Source organism: Puma concolor, chromosome B4 (assembly GCF_028749965.1).
Source record: "Puma concolor isolate L17-30 chromosome B4, mPumCon1.1.hap2, whole genome shotgun sequence".
In the NCBI taxonomy this organism is placed as follows: Eukaryota; Metazoa; Chordata; class Mammalia; order Carnivora; family Felidae; genus Puma; species Puma concolor.
The window spans coordinates 13892153-13912484 of NC_141673.1; the positions used below are offsets into that span (position 1 = coordinate 13892153).

General features: G+C 45.5%; 1 protein-coding gene across 1 annotated transcript in view; it reads left to right on the forward strand.

The window, feature by feature from the left end:
* The window catches only part of LARGE1 (LARGE xylosyl- and glucuronyltransferase 1), a 548933-nt gene that overhangs the window by 251515 nt on the left and 277086 nt on the right, over nt 1-20332 (forward strand). Inside the window, exon 4 of the mRNA XM_086712419.1 lies at nt 14988-15070. Within this exon, the coding sequence (XP_086568545.1) occupies nt 14988-15070 (83 nt within the window). The remainder of the gene's footprint in view (nt 1-14987; nt 15071-20332) is intronic.

Genomic DNA, 20332 nt, shown 5'->3' on the forward strand with positions numbered 1-20332 from the left:
GACCCACTCAGCTGCCGAGCATCAAGGAGGTCAAAAGTGGAGAGGGGAAAGGAAAAGAAAAAAGGAGGACACATGTAGAGCAGAGGGAGAAAATGGGGGGCTTTCTCTTCCTACCACGGTCTGTCTGGCCAGCAGCTCCCTTCCCCCCGTTCAGTTTTCAGAGATACACCTCCTATTTCTAACGAGGGCTCTGCCTGGAGTGCCTTGCAAAATCGTGTAGGCAAAACAGCTACTGAGGCCGGTGGTACATTGACCTACATCCTGACCCCATCGCAGCTTCATAGCCATGTGGCAACAAGCAGGTTGTATCATTTTCTGTGTCTCAGTTTCCTCGTTTGTAAATTACCGGTAAAAAGATAAAAATCAAGCTCCTGCCTCGTACTATGTCAGGGGTGACGATATATATTAGAACTAGAGGCAAGTTCTAAAATGTTGTTATTGGCATTAGATTTCACTTTTAAGTGTCAAAACATCCCAGCTAACCATGGCTTTGAGTCTTCTCTTGAAGCTGAAGAAGGCTGGAGACCTTTTGAGTGGGGATGTCTGTTTTAGGGATACAGGCTTCCTTTATGTTTCGCTCAGCTTGCTTGACTGGCATTCCCAAGGGGGTCTCATTGTCCATAATGACTGTCCCAGCACTGGTCATATCTGTGCGTGCCATCCAGCAGGCAGGAAGGAAGCAGCGATAAGGCAGGGCGTGTCACCTTCCTTTAATAACACGTGTTAGACATTTCACCATCTGTTCCCCTTGGAGCACGTTGTGGAAAAACATTACTGCAGGGCTGTTGGCAGCTGCCATCTAGCTGCAAGGGAGCCTGGAAAAGTTGGGTTTTTATCCAAGGAAACCATGTTCTCTGCTAACATTTTGGAGCTCTGCCACTCGAGAGAACAGATGTTAGGGTTACAGTGAACATTCCCTATCACATGGGTTGTGCCCAGACTCAGTTGTGACTAGAATTGGGTACCCAAAATGCATCTTCTTGGGACCCACCCTCAGCCTATTACTTGAGGATCTCTGAGTGTAGGCTGCAAGAACATGGGCATTAAAGAAATCTGTGCAGGTGATTCGAGATAGTGGGGCATGTTTGGAAGCCACTGCTTGAAGGCACAACATAAACAATGGGGTTCTCTATATCCCTTTGCTCTTTGAAAGATAAAGTAGCACCATAGGAATTAAGATTTTGGGATTGTTGATTCTTATCATAACTTCTCTTTTAAAAGTCTTTTGACTTGCACCTGGGAATTAAGATTTCTTCATTTTTCTTTGCTTTCCCTGTGTGTCTTGATAATGTTACTTCTTAGGTGCTTAAGATTGGTTTTGGTAGAATTATCTGTGATGAAACCCTGGTCCTGTTCAGAGTTTCCGTAGATGAATTTGGAAGTCTTCATCTTGCTGGCATCTTGTCTCAGCGTGGTCTCCTGGGTCCACATTTACCATGAGATGCTGACTTCATACCCATTACAGTATAAACGCTTTCTCTGTCTCCATCACTCGGTGTCTTTAAAGATATCAGTGAAGAAGCCATAGAAGCAAACAAGAAATGTCAGTTAGTGGCGAGTGGCGTCAAAGTAGAAGTCTCCCTTCGTCACGACGCTTTGCGATTACAAGCGCCAAAGCTGGTCCTGACACCCTGTCAGAGCACAGCGCCTCATAACCGAGGATGTTGTCATCCTCTCTTGTTGCACTGAAACTTCTCTGAGGTATGACAAGTATTTCTGGAAAGTCTTCTGTAATGATGCCAGGCTGTCAGCCGAGATATCTGGTGATGGAAACAATGGGCCTTCGCCAGGCCCTGTGCCTTCTTATCGTTCCTAATTATGTGGCCTTCAAATAGCTGTCCATTTTATTCTTGCCTTTCTCTGTTGTCAGGGCAATGCTGTTTCAGCAAGGCACTGGTTTCTGTGTGCCATGGAACTTGGAGCAGAATAATCCTCTTTGATTTCCACTCGGGCCAGCGTGCGTATGGCTCTGTGTATTTTTCTTGCATTTCTGGTTCTGGTGAATTCTGAGAGTCCGCTCTGCTGCAGCTGAGAAGTCACCGACCTCAGAATCCAAATTCCTGACCAGGAATCTTTGCTTTGTCAGTCACTAGTCATGTGAGCTTGGGTGATTCAGTTACCCTCTTGTAGTCTATTTCATCATTACAAAATGAGAGTTATAATATGTTCTTCCCAGTGCAGTTGTAAGGCCGAAACGAGATAGCGGCTGGGAAACTAATTCTGCAAGAGTGTCACTTATACTTACTCTGGGTGGTCCACTTTCCTAATGCTGCCCAACACACACCTAAAATGTAATGGCTTAAAACAATAGTGATCATTTTATTAGCTCTCTGGTTTTTTGGGGTCAAGGATTTGGAAAGGGCTTGGGTGAACAGTTCTGGTTTGGGGGTCCCTCATGTAGTTGCCATTAGTTCGTGGCTGGAGCTGAGCAGCGAGGGCTGGAGCAGTGGGCTCTGACCCAGCATCCTTCTTTCCTGTTGTAGACTCAAGGCCTCTCTGTGTCTGCCCCTATGGCTGGTTTGGGCTTCCTTACAACATGGCGGCCCCAGGGCAGTCGGCTGCCTCCGTAGCAGCTGAAGACTAAGTACAAGTACTCCAGTGACCAAGATACAACAGAAGCACTTTTTATGACTTGGCCTCAGAAGTCACACAGTATCACTTCTGCTGATAGTGTAATCTGTTAGTTGAAACAGTTCACCCAGTTTCGTGGGTAAAAGGATACACATTTCTCATCTCTCAGTGGGAGGAATGTCAAGCATTTGTGGATATACTGTAATATGGCAACAATTAATATTGTTATTATGGGAGATCAAGTGAATCGTACTCTCTGATGTGAGACCACCGTTAGGGAAGTATGTCTCTCCTTCTGCACTGTGCTTTGAGCTTCATCTCTTAGTGTTAATATAATAGTAATAAAAGTTAACATTTACTCAGCCTTTAAAGTAGATCAGACACTATGCTAAAATTTACATAAAATATCTCATTCGGTCCACACAGCAGCATACTTTGTTTTACCCATTAGAAGGCTGCTAAGAAAGGTTCAATAATTACTTCAAAGTCATACTGCCTGGAAGTGGCAGAGGTCAAATTTAAACCTAAGCAGTTTGCTTCTAGAACCTGTGCTTGGAACCATTGCACTCCCGCTCTGTGAATTAGAGCGCCCGGGACCCACACTTACAGCCCCAGTCTGGCAGGTGCCCCACCTTGAAGGCTTCAGGGTGACCAGGCATGATGGAGGTCATCTTTCCCTTGGGGGCTACGGTAGCCCTGTGAGGGATACTCATTTCTCAGTAGGTTGAGGCAAGGGTATGTCTGTTCTTATAAAAGAAGTTCTGTTTTAAATTGCCTTCCAGATTGTGACTGCATTTGTTAACTTAGTAGAGGTGTACTGTTTTACGTTAGGCATTATGTTTATAAAACTTGACATCTTGCAGCTTCATTTTCTGGGCCCCTAACTAACTGTACGGTATTTCGATCTATTGTTTTTACTTTGAGGATTTTATGGAATAACTCAGCAGTGGAGGGCTTGCCTGCCATCCTCCCATATGCATGTTGCTCTTGGAAGATGCTGTTGCAACATTTGGATTCAGATTTCGTTAGCTTCATAGGCGGTCTTTGGGGCTCCTTCAAGGATGTAAATCTGCTAAAATATCTTCCCTAAATGTCAGGCCTTGGAATTAGGGAATGGGTACAACTGGAAGAAACTTAGTAGGATTTTCTTACGTGTTGATTTTCAGGGAACCCTAGCTCCTACAATGGTAACTTAGGTTCCCTCCTGTCCCCGAATCTGGTAATTACTGTTTCACACCAACTTATCCCCCAAACCCAATGGCTTCAAGTAACAAGCATCTATTTGTCGTACAGTTTATGAAAGTCAGGAATCTGGGGGCAGCTTAGTCGGACATTGTGTCTGTAGTTTTCTCGTGGGGTTGCAGTTAAGATGTCTGTGGGGGCTGTGACCATCTGTCAGCTTGATGGGGACCTGCTTCAGAGATGGCACAGAGGCATGGCTGGGACCTCAGTCCCTTAGGGTTGCTTGAGCGTTTTCACATTGTAGCAGCTGGCTTCCCCCCCGAATAAGTGCAGAACAAGGCAGAAACCACAGTCTTTTTTTTTATGATCTAGCATTGGATATCATATACTGTTACTTCTGCCCAGTGCTATTGGTCATACAGACCGACCCTGATACAGCATAGGAGAGATTATTCAAGGGTTACACAAGCTGGCAGGGATCTTTGGAGGCAGTCTTGGAGGTGGCCACCTCACTGTGACAATGGCAAGGGGCCCTGTCTCCTGCAATCTCTTGTCTGTGCTTACCCTGGAGCAGTCCTGCCTTGATCTCTTTTCTATATTGTACTCTATTACTATATTTTATTTCTAAAATGTACCATTAAGAACAACAAGTAAAGGTAAAACCCTCTCGTGTTAAAGATGATGAAGCTGAAGTTGAGCAAAATAAAGGATCTGTCCTAATTTTACACAGTTGCCACCAAGGCCGAAATAACGAATGATTCCAGTGGTTCATTTCCATGTTCCTGTGTCTTCTGCCCTCTTGTATGGGAGGAAGGTGAAGGAAGCACCAACATTTGACATAGCAGAGGGAATTGGGCAGCTCTGAAACCCTTTGTCTTTTCAATAGTGGGGGAAAGACTATCCCAATCCTTACTTGAAGGAGAGTTGGTGATAAGGGCAGAAGGAAAGAAACTGATGTCTGACCTTCAAGAATATTTAAGGCTCAATACCGTGAAGGTGGTGGACCCTTCAGCATACTATAAACTCTTACATTAATAGTAACACTACTGATTTCTGATACATCTCTCCTACTTACAGGATGCCAGGCTCCTGTAAGATGATGAATCATCTCAGTTAATCTGTCCAGATTTCTGTGAGTTGAGAAATTTTTACCCCTTCTTTATAGATGGAGAAACTGAGGTTCCATTAGGTGCTAGTGTATCTTGAAAGATGGGGAGGAGTTTGTTAAGTGAGGTGAAGGACTAGGGCACATTAAATCGAGGGCACATTACGGAAGCAAAGAAACCCAGCAAGCCATCCAGCTTGACCGGGGCACGAACACCATGAAAAGAAGCGGGCAGGGCTTTTGGTGAGAATGATGCTAACCATGTCTGCTTTCACTTTGTGAGCAAGTGTTTGCTATGTGTGTGAGCTCCTGGACTCTTAATCATCCTAAATTTATAGCTGTGGAAGCTTGGGCTTGGTGAGGCTACATGGCTAAAAAGTGCAGGTCTACATTATAAATCTTTTTTGTTTTTAATTGTGGTACAGCAAAGCCACTTAACATGAAATGTACTCTCTTAAAAAAGAGATGTGTGTTTCAGTAGTGATAAGTATATTCACACGGTTGTTCAACAGATCTCTAGAACTTTTTCATCTTGTACAATAAACTATATCTGTTAAACAGCAACTCTCCCATTTTTCCCTCCCCCTCCCTCCAGACCCTGACAACCACCATTCTGCTTCCTGTAAATGTGTCTACTTTAAATACTTCATATAAATGGGGCCAGACAGTACTTGTCTTTTTTTCTTTTAATGTTTTATTACTTATTTTTGAGAGAGAGAGAGTGTGAGCAGGGGAGGGGCAGAGAGAGAGGGAGGCACGGAATCCGAAGTGGCTCCAGGCTCCGAGCTGTCGGCACCAGAGCCCAATGCGGGGCTCAAACTCACGAACCGTGAGATCATGACCTGAGCCGAAGTCAGACGCTTAACCGACTGAGCCACCCAGGCGCCCCCAGCCATCTGTCTTTAACAAGTCTTCCAGGGAATCCTGATGAGAACCTTGAGTTAGAAGGCGGCCAGGGTAAGGATCCTTCTTCCAGTAGCCAAATTTGGTTCTGGCTCCAATGTATTATGAGTTTGTAGTATTCTCTTTGGCCAGAGTGTTTCTTGCCACAGGCTTTCTTTGACCAGCTAAGGGCCAGAGCCCAGGTGAGCTTTTCTAGAAAGCTTCAGGAAAATGTGGCTAACTTTGAAGGTCAGACTTTTTTTAAATTTTATTTTTATTTTAAGATGTTTATTTATTTTTGACAGAGAGAGAGAGAGAGGGAGAGAGAGAGACAGAGCATGAGCAGGGAAGGGGCAGAGAGAGAGGGAGACACGAAATTGGAAGCAGGCTCCAGGCTCCGAGCTGTCGGCACAGGGCCTGACGCGGGGCTTGAACTCACAGACCGCGAGATGATGACCTGAGCTGAAGTCGGACACTTAACCAGCTGAGCCACCCAGGTGCCATGATGCGCATCTTTTTCAAAAAAATAATTTTACTTCTTGTTTGTTTTTAAATATCTTGGAGTAACTAATATCCATATTAATTAATATCCATATTAATCCATATCCATATTAATTAAGCAATTGATACCCAACATCAGTATATATAGCTCTACTCTACCTTTGATTTTTTTAATGTTAATTTATTATTTAAAAAATTATTTTGGGGGCGCCTGGGTGGCACAGTCGGTTAAGCGTCCGACTTCAGCCAGGTCACGATCTCGCGGTCGGTGAGTTCGAGCCCCGCATCAGGCTCTGGGCTGATGGCTCAGAGCCTGGAGCCTGTTTCCGATTCTGTGTCTCCCTCTCTCTCTGCCCCTCCCCCGTTCATGCTCTGTCTCTCTCTGTCCCAAGAATAAAATAAAAACGTTGAAAAAAAATTTTTTTTTAAATTATTTTGAGTTTATGTATTTATTTTGAGAGAAAGAGAGAGAGCACAAGTAGGGTAGGGGCTGAGAGAGAGGGAGAGAGAATCCCAAGCAGGCTCCGCACTGTCAGTGCAGAGCCCAACATGGGGCTCGAACTCGCAAGCTGTGAGATGATGACTGAGATCAAGAGTTGGATGCTTAACTGAGTGAGGCACCCCATTAATTTATTTATTTTTAATGTTTCTTTATTTTTGAGAGAGAGAGAGAGAGAGAGGCAGAGAGAGAGGGAGACACAGAATCTGAAGCAGGCTCCAGGCTCCGAGCTGTCAGCACAGGGAACGACACGGGGCTCAAACTCACGAACTGCGAGATCATGACCTGAGCCGAAGTCGGACGTTCAACCGACTGAGCCACCCAGGCGCCCCAGTACTTGTGTTTGAGACTAGCTCGTTTCACTTACCATGACGTCCTCAAAGTTCAGTTATAGTATGAGACAGGATCCCCTTCCTTTTTAAGGCTGAATAATATTTCACTGAATGTATAGCCCACATTTTGTTCATCCGTTCATCTGACACTGGACACTCGGGTTTGCTCCCACCTCTGGGTATTGTAAATAATGCTGCAGTGAACGTGGGTGTGCAAATATCTCTTTGAGACCCTGCTTTCAGTTCTTTCGGCTATATACCTAGAGGTGGGATTGCTGGATCATATGGTAATTCTATGTTTAATTATTCCAGAGAACACCATATTCTTTTCCACAGCAGCTGTACCATTTTATCCTCCCAGCAATGGTGCACGAGGGTCTAGTTTCTCCACATCCTTGCCACAGATTGTAAATCTTTATGTATCTGATAGTCTGCTTCCTCTGCTGGGGAAGTTGACTGCAAAGTGATCACCAAGGACTTTGCAAGAATACATCGTGTGGCTGTTTCTCCCCCCGCCCCCCACCTCTGCCTCCCTGTGCTGTAGCACCTCTGGCTTAGTGCAATGGTAAGACACACCTGAGACGGAGTTTCATGTGCGGTCTATGAAGGTGTGCCCTTGGGACCGGCGCCTGAAGGCTCTGTGGGGTTTGTTAGAGGTAGCTGCCCCAGCAAACAATTCTCTGCAGGGAAGGTAGTTCCTGGCAATACATACCTCATTGAAGGGGCATTTGGGCAGCATATCATGGCGTGTCCACCATGCTTAGGTGATTGCAGTAGCTTCCTGACCTTTCTGCTTCCAGCTTGCTCCTTCTGCCGTCCTCCCCGTGCACCTGCACACAGACATGCTCTGTTCTCAACGGGCAGCTTGAGTGATTCTTTAAAATAGAAGTAGGATTGCTTCACATTCTGTGTCTCCCTCTCTCTCTACCCCTTGCCTGCTCATGCTCTCTCTCTGTCTCAAAAATAAATAAACATTAAAAAAACAAAAATAAAAATAAAAATAAAATAAAAAACTAAAAATAAAATAGAAGTAGGATCATGCCATTTCTCAGCTCTGAACCCTCAAGTGGCTTCTCTTTTCACACACAGGAAAAGCCAAGTTCTTCCAAATGGCTGTGAACTCTAGAAGGTCTCCCTCACCTCCTGGCTTTCTTCTTGTGGACTGGTTGCCATGCAGCCTGGCTCCCTCTTTTGCTCCAGGCTATTTCCCCAGCACCTACAGTTGAGTCTGGCACATAGTAGGTGCTCAAGTCTACATTTGCAGAATGGTTGCAGGTTTGGCGAATGTGGGTAGGCTTTTGGCTCAGGCAGGTCAACCTTAGGTAGGGGTGTAACACACACCATGTGTGGCAGGTTCGTTTGGGGCTGTATTCAGACAGTGCACCTGCTCCAAATCCTGGTTAGCCTTCTGTTGACTCACCCTAAAAATCAGTCTGCCCCTTTAATATGTCTTCCACATAACATTTGGATTTCTGATCGGGTGAGGGTACTCTGTTCTTTGTAACACAGGAAAATCCTAAAGTGGACCAGAAATATGCAGGATGGAGAACGCCTGGTGGTTCATTCGTTTGTTGTGCATTTATTAGGCTTTGGCTATGGAGAAGGTGCTCGAAGTCCCCAGTGCAGGGGTGGCCCTTCCTGTCCTCATCCTTGGCCCTGTAGCCCCCGTGGTTCCACCTGCCCTTCCTTGCTGAGCCCCTGACAGCTTGGGTCCCATTACAGTCAGGAGATGTCTACTTTTATTTTATTTATTTTTTTTTTTTAAATTTTTTTTTTCAACGTTTATTTATTTTTGGGACAGAGAGAGACAGAGCATGAACGGGGGAGGGGCAGAGAAAGAGGAAGACACAGAATCGGAAACAGGCTCCAGGCTCTGAGCCATCAGCCCAGAGCCTGACGCGGGGCTCGAACTCACGGACCGCGAGATCGTGACCTGGCTGAAGTCGGACGCTTAACCGACTGCGCCACCCAGGCGCCCCAAGGCGCCCCTACTTTTATTTTTAAATGATTTTTAATTTTTTGAATGTTGACATACCTTAGGAGGTGTTCTACCTTTATTTTCTACAGGATGCAGATAATTTTGTCTTTTGAGTCCATGGGTTTTTGTATTTAGAGAAAACAGAGTTCGATCACTGGCTTCCCAGAAGAGTAGGGATGTCCTGGAGGTTTGTAAGATGATTTTAGATGGCTCGTTAGCAATACATTGCTTTCATTTTAATAGTCACATATGTCACAGGGTGGTATGGGTTTCACAGCAGGACTGTGAATTCAACCCCTCGGTTTGCCACTGACTGGCCGAGCCAAAGACACTTAGCCACCCTGTGTCGCTCACTCGTCATCTTGAAATTTGGAAAACGCTGGATGTTAGGAAGACTGCAGAAATCCCCCCGATCCATGCTTTCACTTTCCACGGTTACAGTTAGCCGTGGTCAGGCTGTGGTCTGGAAGCAGATGGTCCTCCTCCTGATGATTCGTCAAGTCAGTGGTAGCCTAACGCTGCGTCAGAATGCGCACGTCATTCACTCATTTCATCTCCGCATGTAGCAATTTCATCTTCCTTCATCACAGGAAGAGTGAGTACAGGACAATATGAGACTTAGGCCACATTTATGTAACTTATTATAGTATGTTGCTATAATTATTTTGTGATTAGTTACTGTTGTTAATCTCTTACTGTGCCTGATTGATAACTTCCGCTTTATGGTGGGTATGTATCTGTAGGAAAATACATAGTATATTATAGGGTTCAGTACTATCCAGTTTCAGGCGTCCACTGGGGGTGTCTTGGAAAGTATCCCCTGTGCACTATTGTATATAGAAATTCTACACTGCTCTTAGGATTCACCAAGGATCAGAGAGGTTACGTTACTTGCACAAGGTCACTCAGCTGGCCAGAGGCTGAGCTGCAGCCACCACCCAGCTCTCCCGAGGGGGTTAAAGCACAACGATGCTGAACAGCTTTTCTTTATGCTGTTGAGGCATTTGGTGAACAGCATTACTTCACGAGGTGCACCTTCTTGCCCTCCCTTGTCTGCGTACAACAAGCCAGTGGGCCGCCCATTTTTATGTCCATTTTACAGACAAGCCAGTGAGGCTCAGGGACATTGAATGAATGCTCCTCAGTCACAAAACAGTAGCTTAGCCTTGATGTCGCAGCTCAGACCAGATCTCCCCATGAACCTTCGTCCACCTCTGTTTCTAGCTGTGTGCTTCTCCCCAGCTGCCTGTCCTCCTGGAGTCCTGCCTCCCTGCCCCTTGCTCCCCCACCACACAATCAGAACGTGGGCTCAGCCTCACTCCTCACAGCACATTGTTGAAATGGGGTTCCGCCCTCTCTCCCATCGCACAGTCTCTCTCGCAGTGTTGCTGGGGGGAAGCACAGCTGGGCACAGTATTAATTACTTCTTCTGGGGCCATACCTTGTCTGCCGTCCCTTAATTTTTTCCTACGTTTCTTTCGGGATAGTGGGAACTTTTTCCCTGCGTCCATATTTGAGAAGACAACCCTGTGGAGATTTTTCTTGTGTGTGTTGGGGTTGGGGGAGGGGAGGCCAGAACACAGAGAATGTTCTTTTTCAGGTTCTCTTGAAGGCTAACACACAGAGAGTTACAAATCCCAGGTGGCCCTGAATGTCAGAAGTGACAGTTGCTCTGGTCCAATCACTGGAAGGCCCTCTCCTCCCTGAAGCCCACGGGTACCCTTTTGGCCTAGATGGTGCAGGTTGCTCTAGGCTGCGAGGACTCTGATCTCGTCAACATAGGATCCTTCCCAGTGTTTGATGGGGTTGTCTGGTGAGCTGTCTTTCTCCCTCTTCTCTTCATCCCGGGGAACTGCTTCACCTTTCCATCCAGCTCAACATAGTGCTTGGCATATCAGGGACGCCAGGAATGCCCATGTCATGCCTGAATCCTTCTTATAAGTCCTAAAAGTCGATGTCACTCACTCGAACCTAGTTCAGCTACATCATGTCTTCAGGGGCAGCTTGTGGATGTGCTGAGTGCCAGATTCAGGACTAAAGGGAGTGAGCACGAAGCTTCGTGGGCTTCCTCAGAAAGAACTTTTCGTCCATGTGTCTGAGAACTTTGTCAAGCTACTTAAAGTTTATACACACAGCTTCTACATTCTCAAGTTTGTTACATTGGTGCTCTCCTGCCTTTTTTTTTTTTTTTTTTTTTTTTCCAGCTTAGGGATGGACAGTTTATTTATGAATGCTTCAGAGTCCTCTGTGCTTCCCTTCCAGCCACCGGAACCAATGTGAGGCTAGGAAGGGTCACTGGAATTGGTCAGGCCCTGGCAGGAAATCAATGGCACTCTTGAAGGAGACAGGAAGGGTTTAAGGCAGCGCAGACATGCGAACTGGTGAGGGTGGTGAAGCCACTAGAACCCCTGGGCCTGAGGGATAGGAGACAGGTGGCCTAATGGAGCCCAGCAGAATCAGAACTCAGGGGGAGGGTTTCTGACAGGTGCAGGGGATCTGATCTCTCCTGCCTGCCCTCAGGCCTCCCAGTGACCAAACTCCACCAGAAACCAGAGGCAGTGGGATCCCAATTATTCAGTCTGTAAATGTCAGGCACTTAGGCACAGAGCAAATTGAAAGAGGGTAAGAGTGAGTTTGGAGGCACAAATTAAGATCATCACCCCAGCCCAGTCTGAGCTTTGTGACCAGTAAAGGTAAGTATGACATCTATATAAAATGTAAGCAAGTCTTGATGACTGGCCTGTGGTCACCCAATCTGATATTTTAGATGCTTCACTTTGATGGGATGAATGTCCAAGTAGTTTGGCCACTGGCCATCTTTTTTTTTTTTTTTTTTAGTTTAGTTTATTTATTGAGAGAGAGAGAGCACGCACAGGAGGGACAGAGAGAGAGAGAATCCTAAGCAGGCTTTGCACTGCCAGTGCTGAGCCCAATGTGAGGCTCAAACTCATGAACTGTGAGATCATGACCTGAGCTGAAACCAAGAGTCAGATGCTTAACCGGCCGAGCCACCCAGGTGACCCTGGCTATTGGCCATCTTTAAGTCACCACAAAGAGACACTTGAAACCTGGGCTTTGTAGCTTCAAAACCAAGTTATCATGGTGAGACCATATTTGTGGCTCTGCTCTTTCAAGGGACATGCATCCCTGTCCCCCTACTCTCTCTGCTCTGAAGCCTAGCCGCTGACCCATTCTTGGCATTCACTCCTACACCTACAAAAGCCGGGACCACCCAGAACTCTTCCAAGAGCATGTTCACAGTGCTCCAATTTTCTGCCTTTCTTGGTAGCAGGGCCTTGCTGCTACGGCTCCAGATGATGAATTTATTCATGGTGGCAGGTGTATGGGATGAAACTAAAGAGATTGGAAAATTATGTAAAATGTTTGAGAATGTGCACGCTCGTGTTTTCATTTAATGGGCCCATTTTAAAAAGCCCCTGAACCCTGAAGCCAAGACAAAGTTTGATATCTCAGAGGCCGCATGTTTAAATATTTGCAATTGCAAAGAGCTTGATTCAGCGTGCTTTTATCCATTCTTGTCCCCTTCCTGGTTATGTCTCCTGCGTGCAGGCATTTTCCTATTCATTTCCTTCGTGATTTAAACGGTGATGGTTGCATCCGCATAACAGTCTTTCATCCCAAGTCTTTTGGAGATATTATCCAGAGATAAGTGATGGTGTCTTCTCTTCATTTTACAGGTGGAGAAATTAAACTATGCATAAATTAGACTGAGTCAAGGTCGGGTTGGTAGCTTGTGGGTCTGAGTTTCCCTGTACCCTCTCTTTTTCTTTCTAAAAGCAGGGTTTCCTCACAACAGCCCTGTGACCTTTTGGACAGGGTAATGCCATGTTGGGGGGCTGCCCTGAGCCTTGTAGGGGGGGTCAAGCAGCATCCCTGGCCTCTGCCCACTCAATGCCAGTAGGCCTGCACACACCAGGAATGACAGCCAAAAATGACTCCAGACACTGTCAGATGTTCTGGGTAAGGCAGAGGGGGATGAATTTTGCCTCCTGTGGAGAACCATTGCCTTCCAGCAGAGTAATTTAAGATCCTGGACACCAGAGATTGTGAGTTCATTGGTCTGAGGTGGGGCTGGGGCACAGGGTGTATTTTATAAACCTTTCAAGTGTTTCTGATGTACTATCATGGTTAAGAATGTCTGCTCCAGAATTCGAATCCCATCTAAGCCTGAGTAAACTTCCCCTGGTGATGTTGCGGGGGGTGGGGGTCCGGGGGGGTGGGGAGTGTGGTAAAGTAGGCCTGGGAACCAGAGGTCATTATCCTGAAAGCCTGTAGGGGAGCAACCAGGATATCAGAACTGCTTTTTTATTTTTATTATTGTTTTTTAACTTTGTACTTTGAAGTAATTATAGACTTCTAGGAAGCTGCAAAGGTAGTACGTAGGGTCAACAGAACTGTGTTTTGAACTGGCTGATGAGAATAATGGGGAGTCCAGAAGCCATGCCATGGGGAGAGGGCACCTCTGGAGGCCCCTCTCTCTTTTTTTTTTTTTCTTTTTAATTTTTTTTTTTTTTGAGAGCAATTTATTGCTCTTCTTTTTTTTTAATTTTTTTTTTTTAACGTTTATTTATTTTTGAGACAGAGAGACAGAGCATGAACGGGGGAGGGTCAGAGAGAGAGAGGGAGACACAGAATCTGAAACAGGCTCCAGGCTCTGAGCTGTCAGCACAGAGCCCGACGCGGGGCTTGAACTCACGAACCACGAGATCATGACCTGAGCCGAAGTCAGATGCTTAACCGACTGAGCCACCCAGGCGCCCCATGGAGGCCCCTCTCTTAATTAAGTATTGGGTGCTAGAGGGAACGTGCTCGTTCTGCAATACTCCCAGGACAGAGCAAGCCTGGGGTGGCTGTTAGGAGGCCGGTTTCAGTACAAGGTGGACTGTGCTTTGGCGAAAGGTACAACGTTGAGAGGCGTGACCCCTCTATTCTTTGAGCTGTTGTGAGAGGCTGGATGGCTTTCTGTAGGGGCTGCCCTAGAACAGGGTTTCCCAGTCTTTGTCAGTTGCTACAGCACACAGGGTAGTCGTGCCTGAGGGTCCAGCCCTGCCTGGTAAGCCTTAAGACCTCGCTTCAGTACATGAGTGACTTTATCCCCTGTAAGTCACTGACAGCACACCAGGGTGCCAAGGGGACCCCATTTGGGAAGCCCAGCTCCAGAGAACATCATCGCTATGATCGGAAGGCTGTGTGCCAAGCGCCATATTTATTCCACTCTTGGTATTGTCCCCTTATGTGCTCCATGACCTCCTGCAGGACATGTGTCATGGCCCTGTGTGACTGTGAGATGCCACACCTTTCCCAGGGTCACCCTGGGCTAAAGGAGGAAGCCAGGATTCCTTTCCGGAGCCCGAGCTCTTAACTGCTCAGATGAGATGCCCCATAAAGTCCCCTTCACTTCTCCGGTCTTGAGTTCTTGGAACGATGTCCCAGCTGGCGCCCTTATAGGTGTTCATTGGTGTCTTTGCCTGGTCAGGCTCCCCTAACCTGAGTCATCTTGCGAGAACATTTCCCAGCTCTGAGCCATCACTTCTCAGTCTGAGATCCCTGATTGTCACTGCTTCCTTTCAGGTTGTATTTCTTTCTTCTCTCATGTGACCAGTTGTCGTTGTCCCCCAGCTTGGGGGCAGGGGACGCACTGTTTGCCTATGTGAGCCGATTGCCCTTTCTCTCGTCCCCAAAATGTAATTGAAAAGAGCCTTAATGGTTTCCAAATGATGATAGCTCCATAAACCGATTAAAAAGGCCTTAATAAAACTCTCTCAAGTTATTTTCCACAGCTGCAGACTATGCCCTTTGTTTTCTAATGATCCCAACAAGAAATGAGGGTGGTTTTTATTTTTCATGTGGTCTGGAACACCAGGAAGGCCCTCTTCCATCTGTTTAACTGCTCGCCCGGTTTTCTTTGCTTCCCAGACAATCCACGTTGCTATTGTCTGTGCCGGATATAACGCCAGCCGCGATGTCGTCACCTTGGTCAAGTCTGTCCTGTTTCACAGGTAAGCGCGGCCACTGTTCTCTGCGGGCTTGTGCGTGGGGCCGGGGCACGTGGCTCGTGCGTGTGATCCATCCGTGTCACTGCCTGCCTGCACACTTCCTCTGGAGAGAGTCAAAGAAGGGCAGCATTTCTCATCAATCACTGAAGCTGCTGTGAAAATATGCTTTTTGTCTGAAACCCTGGGGAGATTATTGTGTTAATAATGTTTAACGGGAGCAGTTAGGTGCTGTCCCACAACGTTTAGGATTATAGCTCTTAGACCTAAAGGGACCTTCAAGGACACTTCAGATTTGAGGCTTCCATTTCTTCATTGGCTTCCTCTCCCGACAGTCACCAGACCTCTCTGTTTACACATCCCTGTTGACAGGTTGTGTTGTGGACTGAATTGTGTCCCCCTAAAACTTATCTGCTGGAGCCCTAGCCCCTACTCCCTCAGAACGTGAGCTGTATTTGGAGATTGGCCTCGAAAGAGGTAATTCAGTTAAATTGAGGCAATATGAATGGACCCTAATCCAGTATGACTGGTGTCCTACTAAGAGGAGATTGGGAGACAGACTTATGCAGAGGGAAGACCCTGTGAGGACACATGGAGAAGACCCCCCCATATACAAACCCAGGAGAGGGGCCTCAGGAGAAACCAGCCTTGCCAGCACCTTGATCTTGGACTTCCGGCTTCCAGAACCATAGAAAATAAGTTTCTTTTGTTTAAGCACTCCCAGTCTGTGGTATTTTGTTATGCAGCCCTAGTTAGCTCATAGAGGTTGCTTGCTGTATTCCAGTTGTAGCCTGTCCCATATCTGGGCATTTCTAACAATTGGAAAGTCCTGCCTTATATTAAACTGAAATTTTCCAACCCGTAGATAATGTGTGTGGGTCCTCTTGGATCCCCGTGGAACTAGCCACATAAAGGACAGGTTTCTCCTCCACCTGGAAGTGATTCTGCTTCTCCTAAGTCCTCTCTTATCCAAGTTAAACGCCTGCCATTTGCTTCTACTTTTTTACAGGACTTTTCTTGTGGTTTTTTTTTTTTTCACTATTTTGATTGATTGATAGATTGATAGACCTATTCAAGGTGTATCCAGAATTGAGTTTGTAGTTCTAGCCAGTATCCTTGGCTGTGTTCTAACATTCTTACCAAGGGTTTAAATAAAGCTTATTCATGGCTGTGGCCAAGATGCAGAAGGTTCTGGGCAGTATGAATAATCACGAGAAGCTCTTAGATCTCAACTGAACAGAGATCAATGTCACGTTAATGCCCGACTCTAGCTGTCAGTGCTGAGGTCTGCATAATCTCCCTCCTGCACTTGGCCTCCCAGTCCCCACAGATCTAGCCTCTCCAATGCCAGGTGATACTTTAAAAAGGCAAATCTGATTTCTTCAAACCTTTTCTTGGCTCCTCCTTGTGGACGGGAGAGAATTAAACCTCTTCACCGTGGTCTATCTAGACCATCAGGACCTGATGTGATTCTCTCTCCTCCCCTTGCTGATACTTCACTCTCCAGAAACATTGACCTGCTTGAATTCCCACCCTCTCCCTGCCTGTTGTCTATTTGTCCATTTCTCACCTCCTCCAGCCTCTTCCTCCTCCCAGCCTGGCAAACTTCTTATCCTTCTTTTTCTTTTTCTTTTTAAAAAAAAATTTTTTTTTAACATTTACTTAATTTTGAGAGAGAGACAGAGAGAGAGAGAGATCAGGGGAGGAGCAGAGAGAGGGAGACACAGAATCCGAAGAAGGCTCCAGGCTCTGAGCTGTCGGCACAGAGCTCAATGCGGGGCCCGAACTCATGAACCATGAGATCGTGACCTGAGCTGAAGTCGGCCACTTAACCAACCTAGCCACCCAGGTGCCCCTCCTTATCCTTCTAACAAGAGGCCCACCTGTACCTGTTAGTCTGGGCTGGGGCTCCCCTTCTCCCAGCCCACAATACCCTGTGCATCTTTCTGTTACTGGACTTAGTACATTGTATTTTATTTCTGTATTCATGTTGTCTTTTGTAGTCGAATATGGGACTTCTGGGGACAGCAACCATGCCTTATATTTCTGTATTCTCAGTATCTTAGCAAAGGACTTCACATGTATTAGGTGCTCCATGAATGTTTACTTGTTTAACAAGTGAATCTGGGGAACTTCATTAATAAATAACCTGAAGATAAATTTATTCAACCAGTTAACTAATAGATCTAGCTCAGACCTGGTTCAGCTACACATTCATGCCACTCTACAGCTGAGTGATTTTCAGCAGGTCATTTTAACCCTTTAGACTTTCATGCTTAGGTTACTTACCTCTTGCTGTGAATCGGTTCACCCCGATATTTATTAGATTGAAGACAAAATTTATTAGCTCAACTGTTTAAACTGAACTCACCTGGGCGGGTCTTTTGGTGGGTGCCCTGGTGTGCCTGTAGTCAGGTAGCAGGCCCACAAAATGTAAGATTCCCTGATCTGCACCCAGGAGCAGGAGATTCCCTGCCTTCCTCCCTGCTCAGTCCCTGCCCTGGAGTGGGGAAGGGGGAGCACTGAGTAACCAACAAGTAGAGAATGTGGTTGGCTGATGGGAGGGGCTCTCCGTTCCCTCCTCTTACCTCTGCCAGGTTGGTATTGGGATTTCAGTTGCTCCTCCCAGGAGGAAATGGGAATACCAAATAAAGATACCAATAAAGCCCCAAGTGGGGCTCCACCTCATGTCTTCTGACTTAAAGTGAGATACCGTTTCTACACCACCATCACTCCTGTGTGTTGTTTGAGACTCCTTGTGGTTCGTCAGCCTTCATCTGCTTGAAACCGGGCATTTTGTCCCATAAGCACTGAATTAGATGAGTGGTTCTCAGCCTTTTTGTGTTTGTTTCTTGTCACCAGTAAAAAACTTGGGTCCCTCCCTGATTGGGGGGAAAAGCCCCCCTGTTAAGAGAAGAGTATTCGCATGATTACAGACAGTCAAATGTGCTGCCTCTCAATTATGGCTCATGTTAAAGCCATAAAAATGTTTTGTGTTGCTGGGTGTAAATATTATCTCTGTTGCTTCGCTACAAATCAAATAATTCCAGTAGTTGCCGAACAGCTTCGCTACAAATCAAATAATTCCAGTAGTTGCCGAAACCCTAAGGAATCCCATTGAGTGTAAACTTTTACTCCTACAGTAACTGCGCAGCACAAAGATGTTACATTTAAAAATAGCAATAGATTTATAATTGGCTGCCAATGGCATGCCGTGCTTTGGTGGCAGCCTGGGGATTTGAGAAGAAAGCAAATTCTTAGTATGCATTAGGAAAATTCTACACCCCACGTCAGTGAGGACTTGATCTTCACCCAGATGACCACTTAAATCCCTCCCATCCTTGAAATTCTACAATGAGAATGTCTGTGGATTGATGTGCTGGTGATAATGACTGGAGATATCAAGACAAAAGGACTTTTGAAAGACTTTCAGCTCAGAAAGTCCAGCTATAAATAGCTTCACTGCTTCCGAAGCCCGTTATGGGGATTAACCAAGACATGGTTATAAAATACTTTGGCAAATGAAGTACCTTTCTAGTGTTAATAACAATGTAATAATAGTGGTGCAGGATGCTTCTTTTGGCTTTCTCTGTTAATTACAGCAATTAGATTTATTTTCCAGACAAGACTTTCAGCAAATTTTCATTTAAGGCTTGCTTTGTTACATCAAGTCAATTTTACTTCTGCAGTATGCCTGGTGACAGTTGACATAGTAGATTTTAAAAGAGAGTAAAAGAGTGATGTAGGCACTCCTGTATACTCCTATCAGAACCAGAAATTGCTATAACCTTTTTGGAAAGAAATTTTATGGTGTTATGCCCAAGACCTTGACCCTATATGACGACTTCAGAGACTCTGTCTTAAGAGGATAATCCTGGGCGGCCTGGATGACTCAATTGGTTAAGCATCCAACTCTTGATCTCAGCTCAAGTCATGATCTTACAGTTCATGAGTTTGAGCCCTGCATCGGGCTCTGCTCTGACAGCACAGAGCTTGCTTGGGATTCTCTCTCCCTCTCTTTCCCTCCTTCCCTCCCTCTCAAAAATAAATATTTAAGGGGCACCTGGGTGTCTCAGTCAGTTGAGCGTCTGAGTTCGGCTTAGGTCATGATCTCACAGTTTGTGAGTTTGAGCCCCGCATCAGGCTCTGTGCTGACAGCTCAGAGCTTGGAACCTGCTTCGGATTCTGTCTCTGTCTCTGTCTCTGTTTCTCGCTCTCTCTCTGCCCTTCCCCTGCTCGCTTGCTCTCTCTCTCTCTCTTTTTCAAAAATAAACATTAAAAAAAATCAAAATATTTAAAAAAATCTTTAAAAAAAAAAGGATAATCCTGATTGTAGAAAACACTTTTATGACATACTGCTTATAATGATAAAAATTTGAATCATACTCGGATGCTTGGGTGGCTTAGTTAAGCATGCAACCTCGGCTCAGGTCATGATCTCACAATTTGTGAGTTTGAGCCTCACGTTGGGCTCTGTGCTGACAGCTCAGAGCCTGGAGCCTGCTTCAGATTCTGTGCTTCTCTCTCTGCTCCTCCCCCACTCATGCTCTGTCTCTGTCTCTCTCTCAAAAATAACTAAACACTAATTTTTTTTTTTAATTTGAATCATTCTTAAAAACAATAAGACTAAATAGTGGATCACTCTTTTATATAGTAACCCATGTTCTCAGTTGGTGGACAAATTGTATTTTATGATATAAAATAAGTGATAACACAGTTCAAAACATGTGCATAATATCATTCTGCTGTATAAATACAAGCACATATGTGTCACATGTGTGCAGATGTGCACAAATATACTCAAAACACTGGTAGGAGAAAGACTAGCAGAGACTTTGTTTAAAAAACGGAATTTTTCATGTGTTTGGAGAGGTAGAAATAAAGGTGATATTGTTTTTGTTTTCTCTTTACGTGTATTTTGGGTCATCTCATTGTGCAAAGAAAAAAGGTGGATGAGAAAGAATGAATACAAAATACATGTGAACAAGGGTTTATCTCATAGAGAATAGCACGATATGTGTCCATGGAAGGGCTTTTAAAAGGAAATTGGGGGACGACCTGTAACTCCAATCCCATTTGCAAATAAACTGGGAAGTGTAGCTGTTCTTCAAGGAAGCGAAGCTTTTAGTGAGCAGAGCGGAAAAAAAATTACTTAGTTACTTAGTAGCTAAGTGTTTACCTCCTGGGCAGGAAGGTGGGCCAGCTTGTAAAAATTTAATATTTGTTTGCTGGAATGATCTACTGATTCTTACACTGTATAGTCCCGTT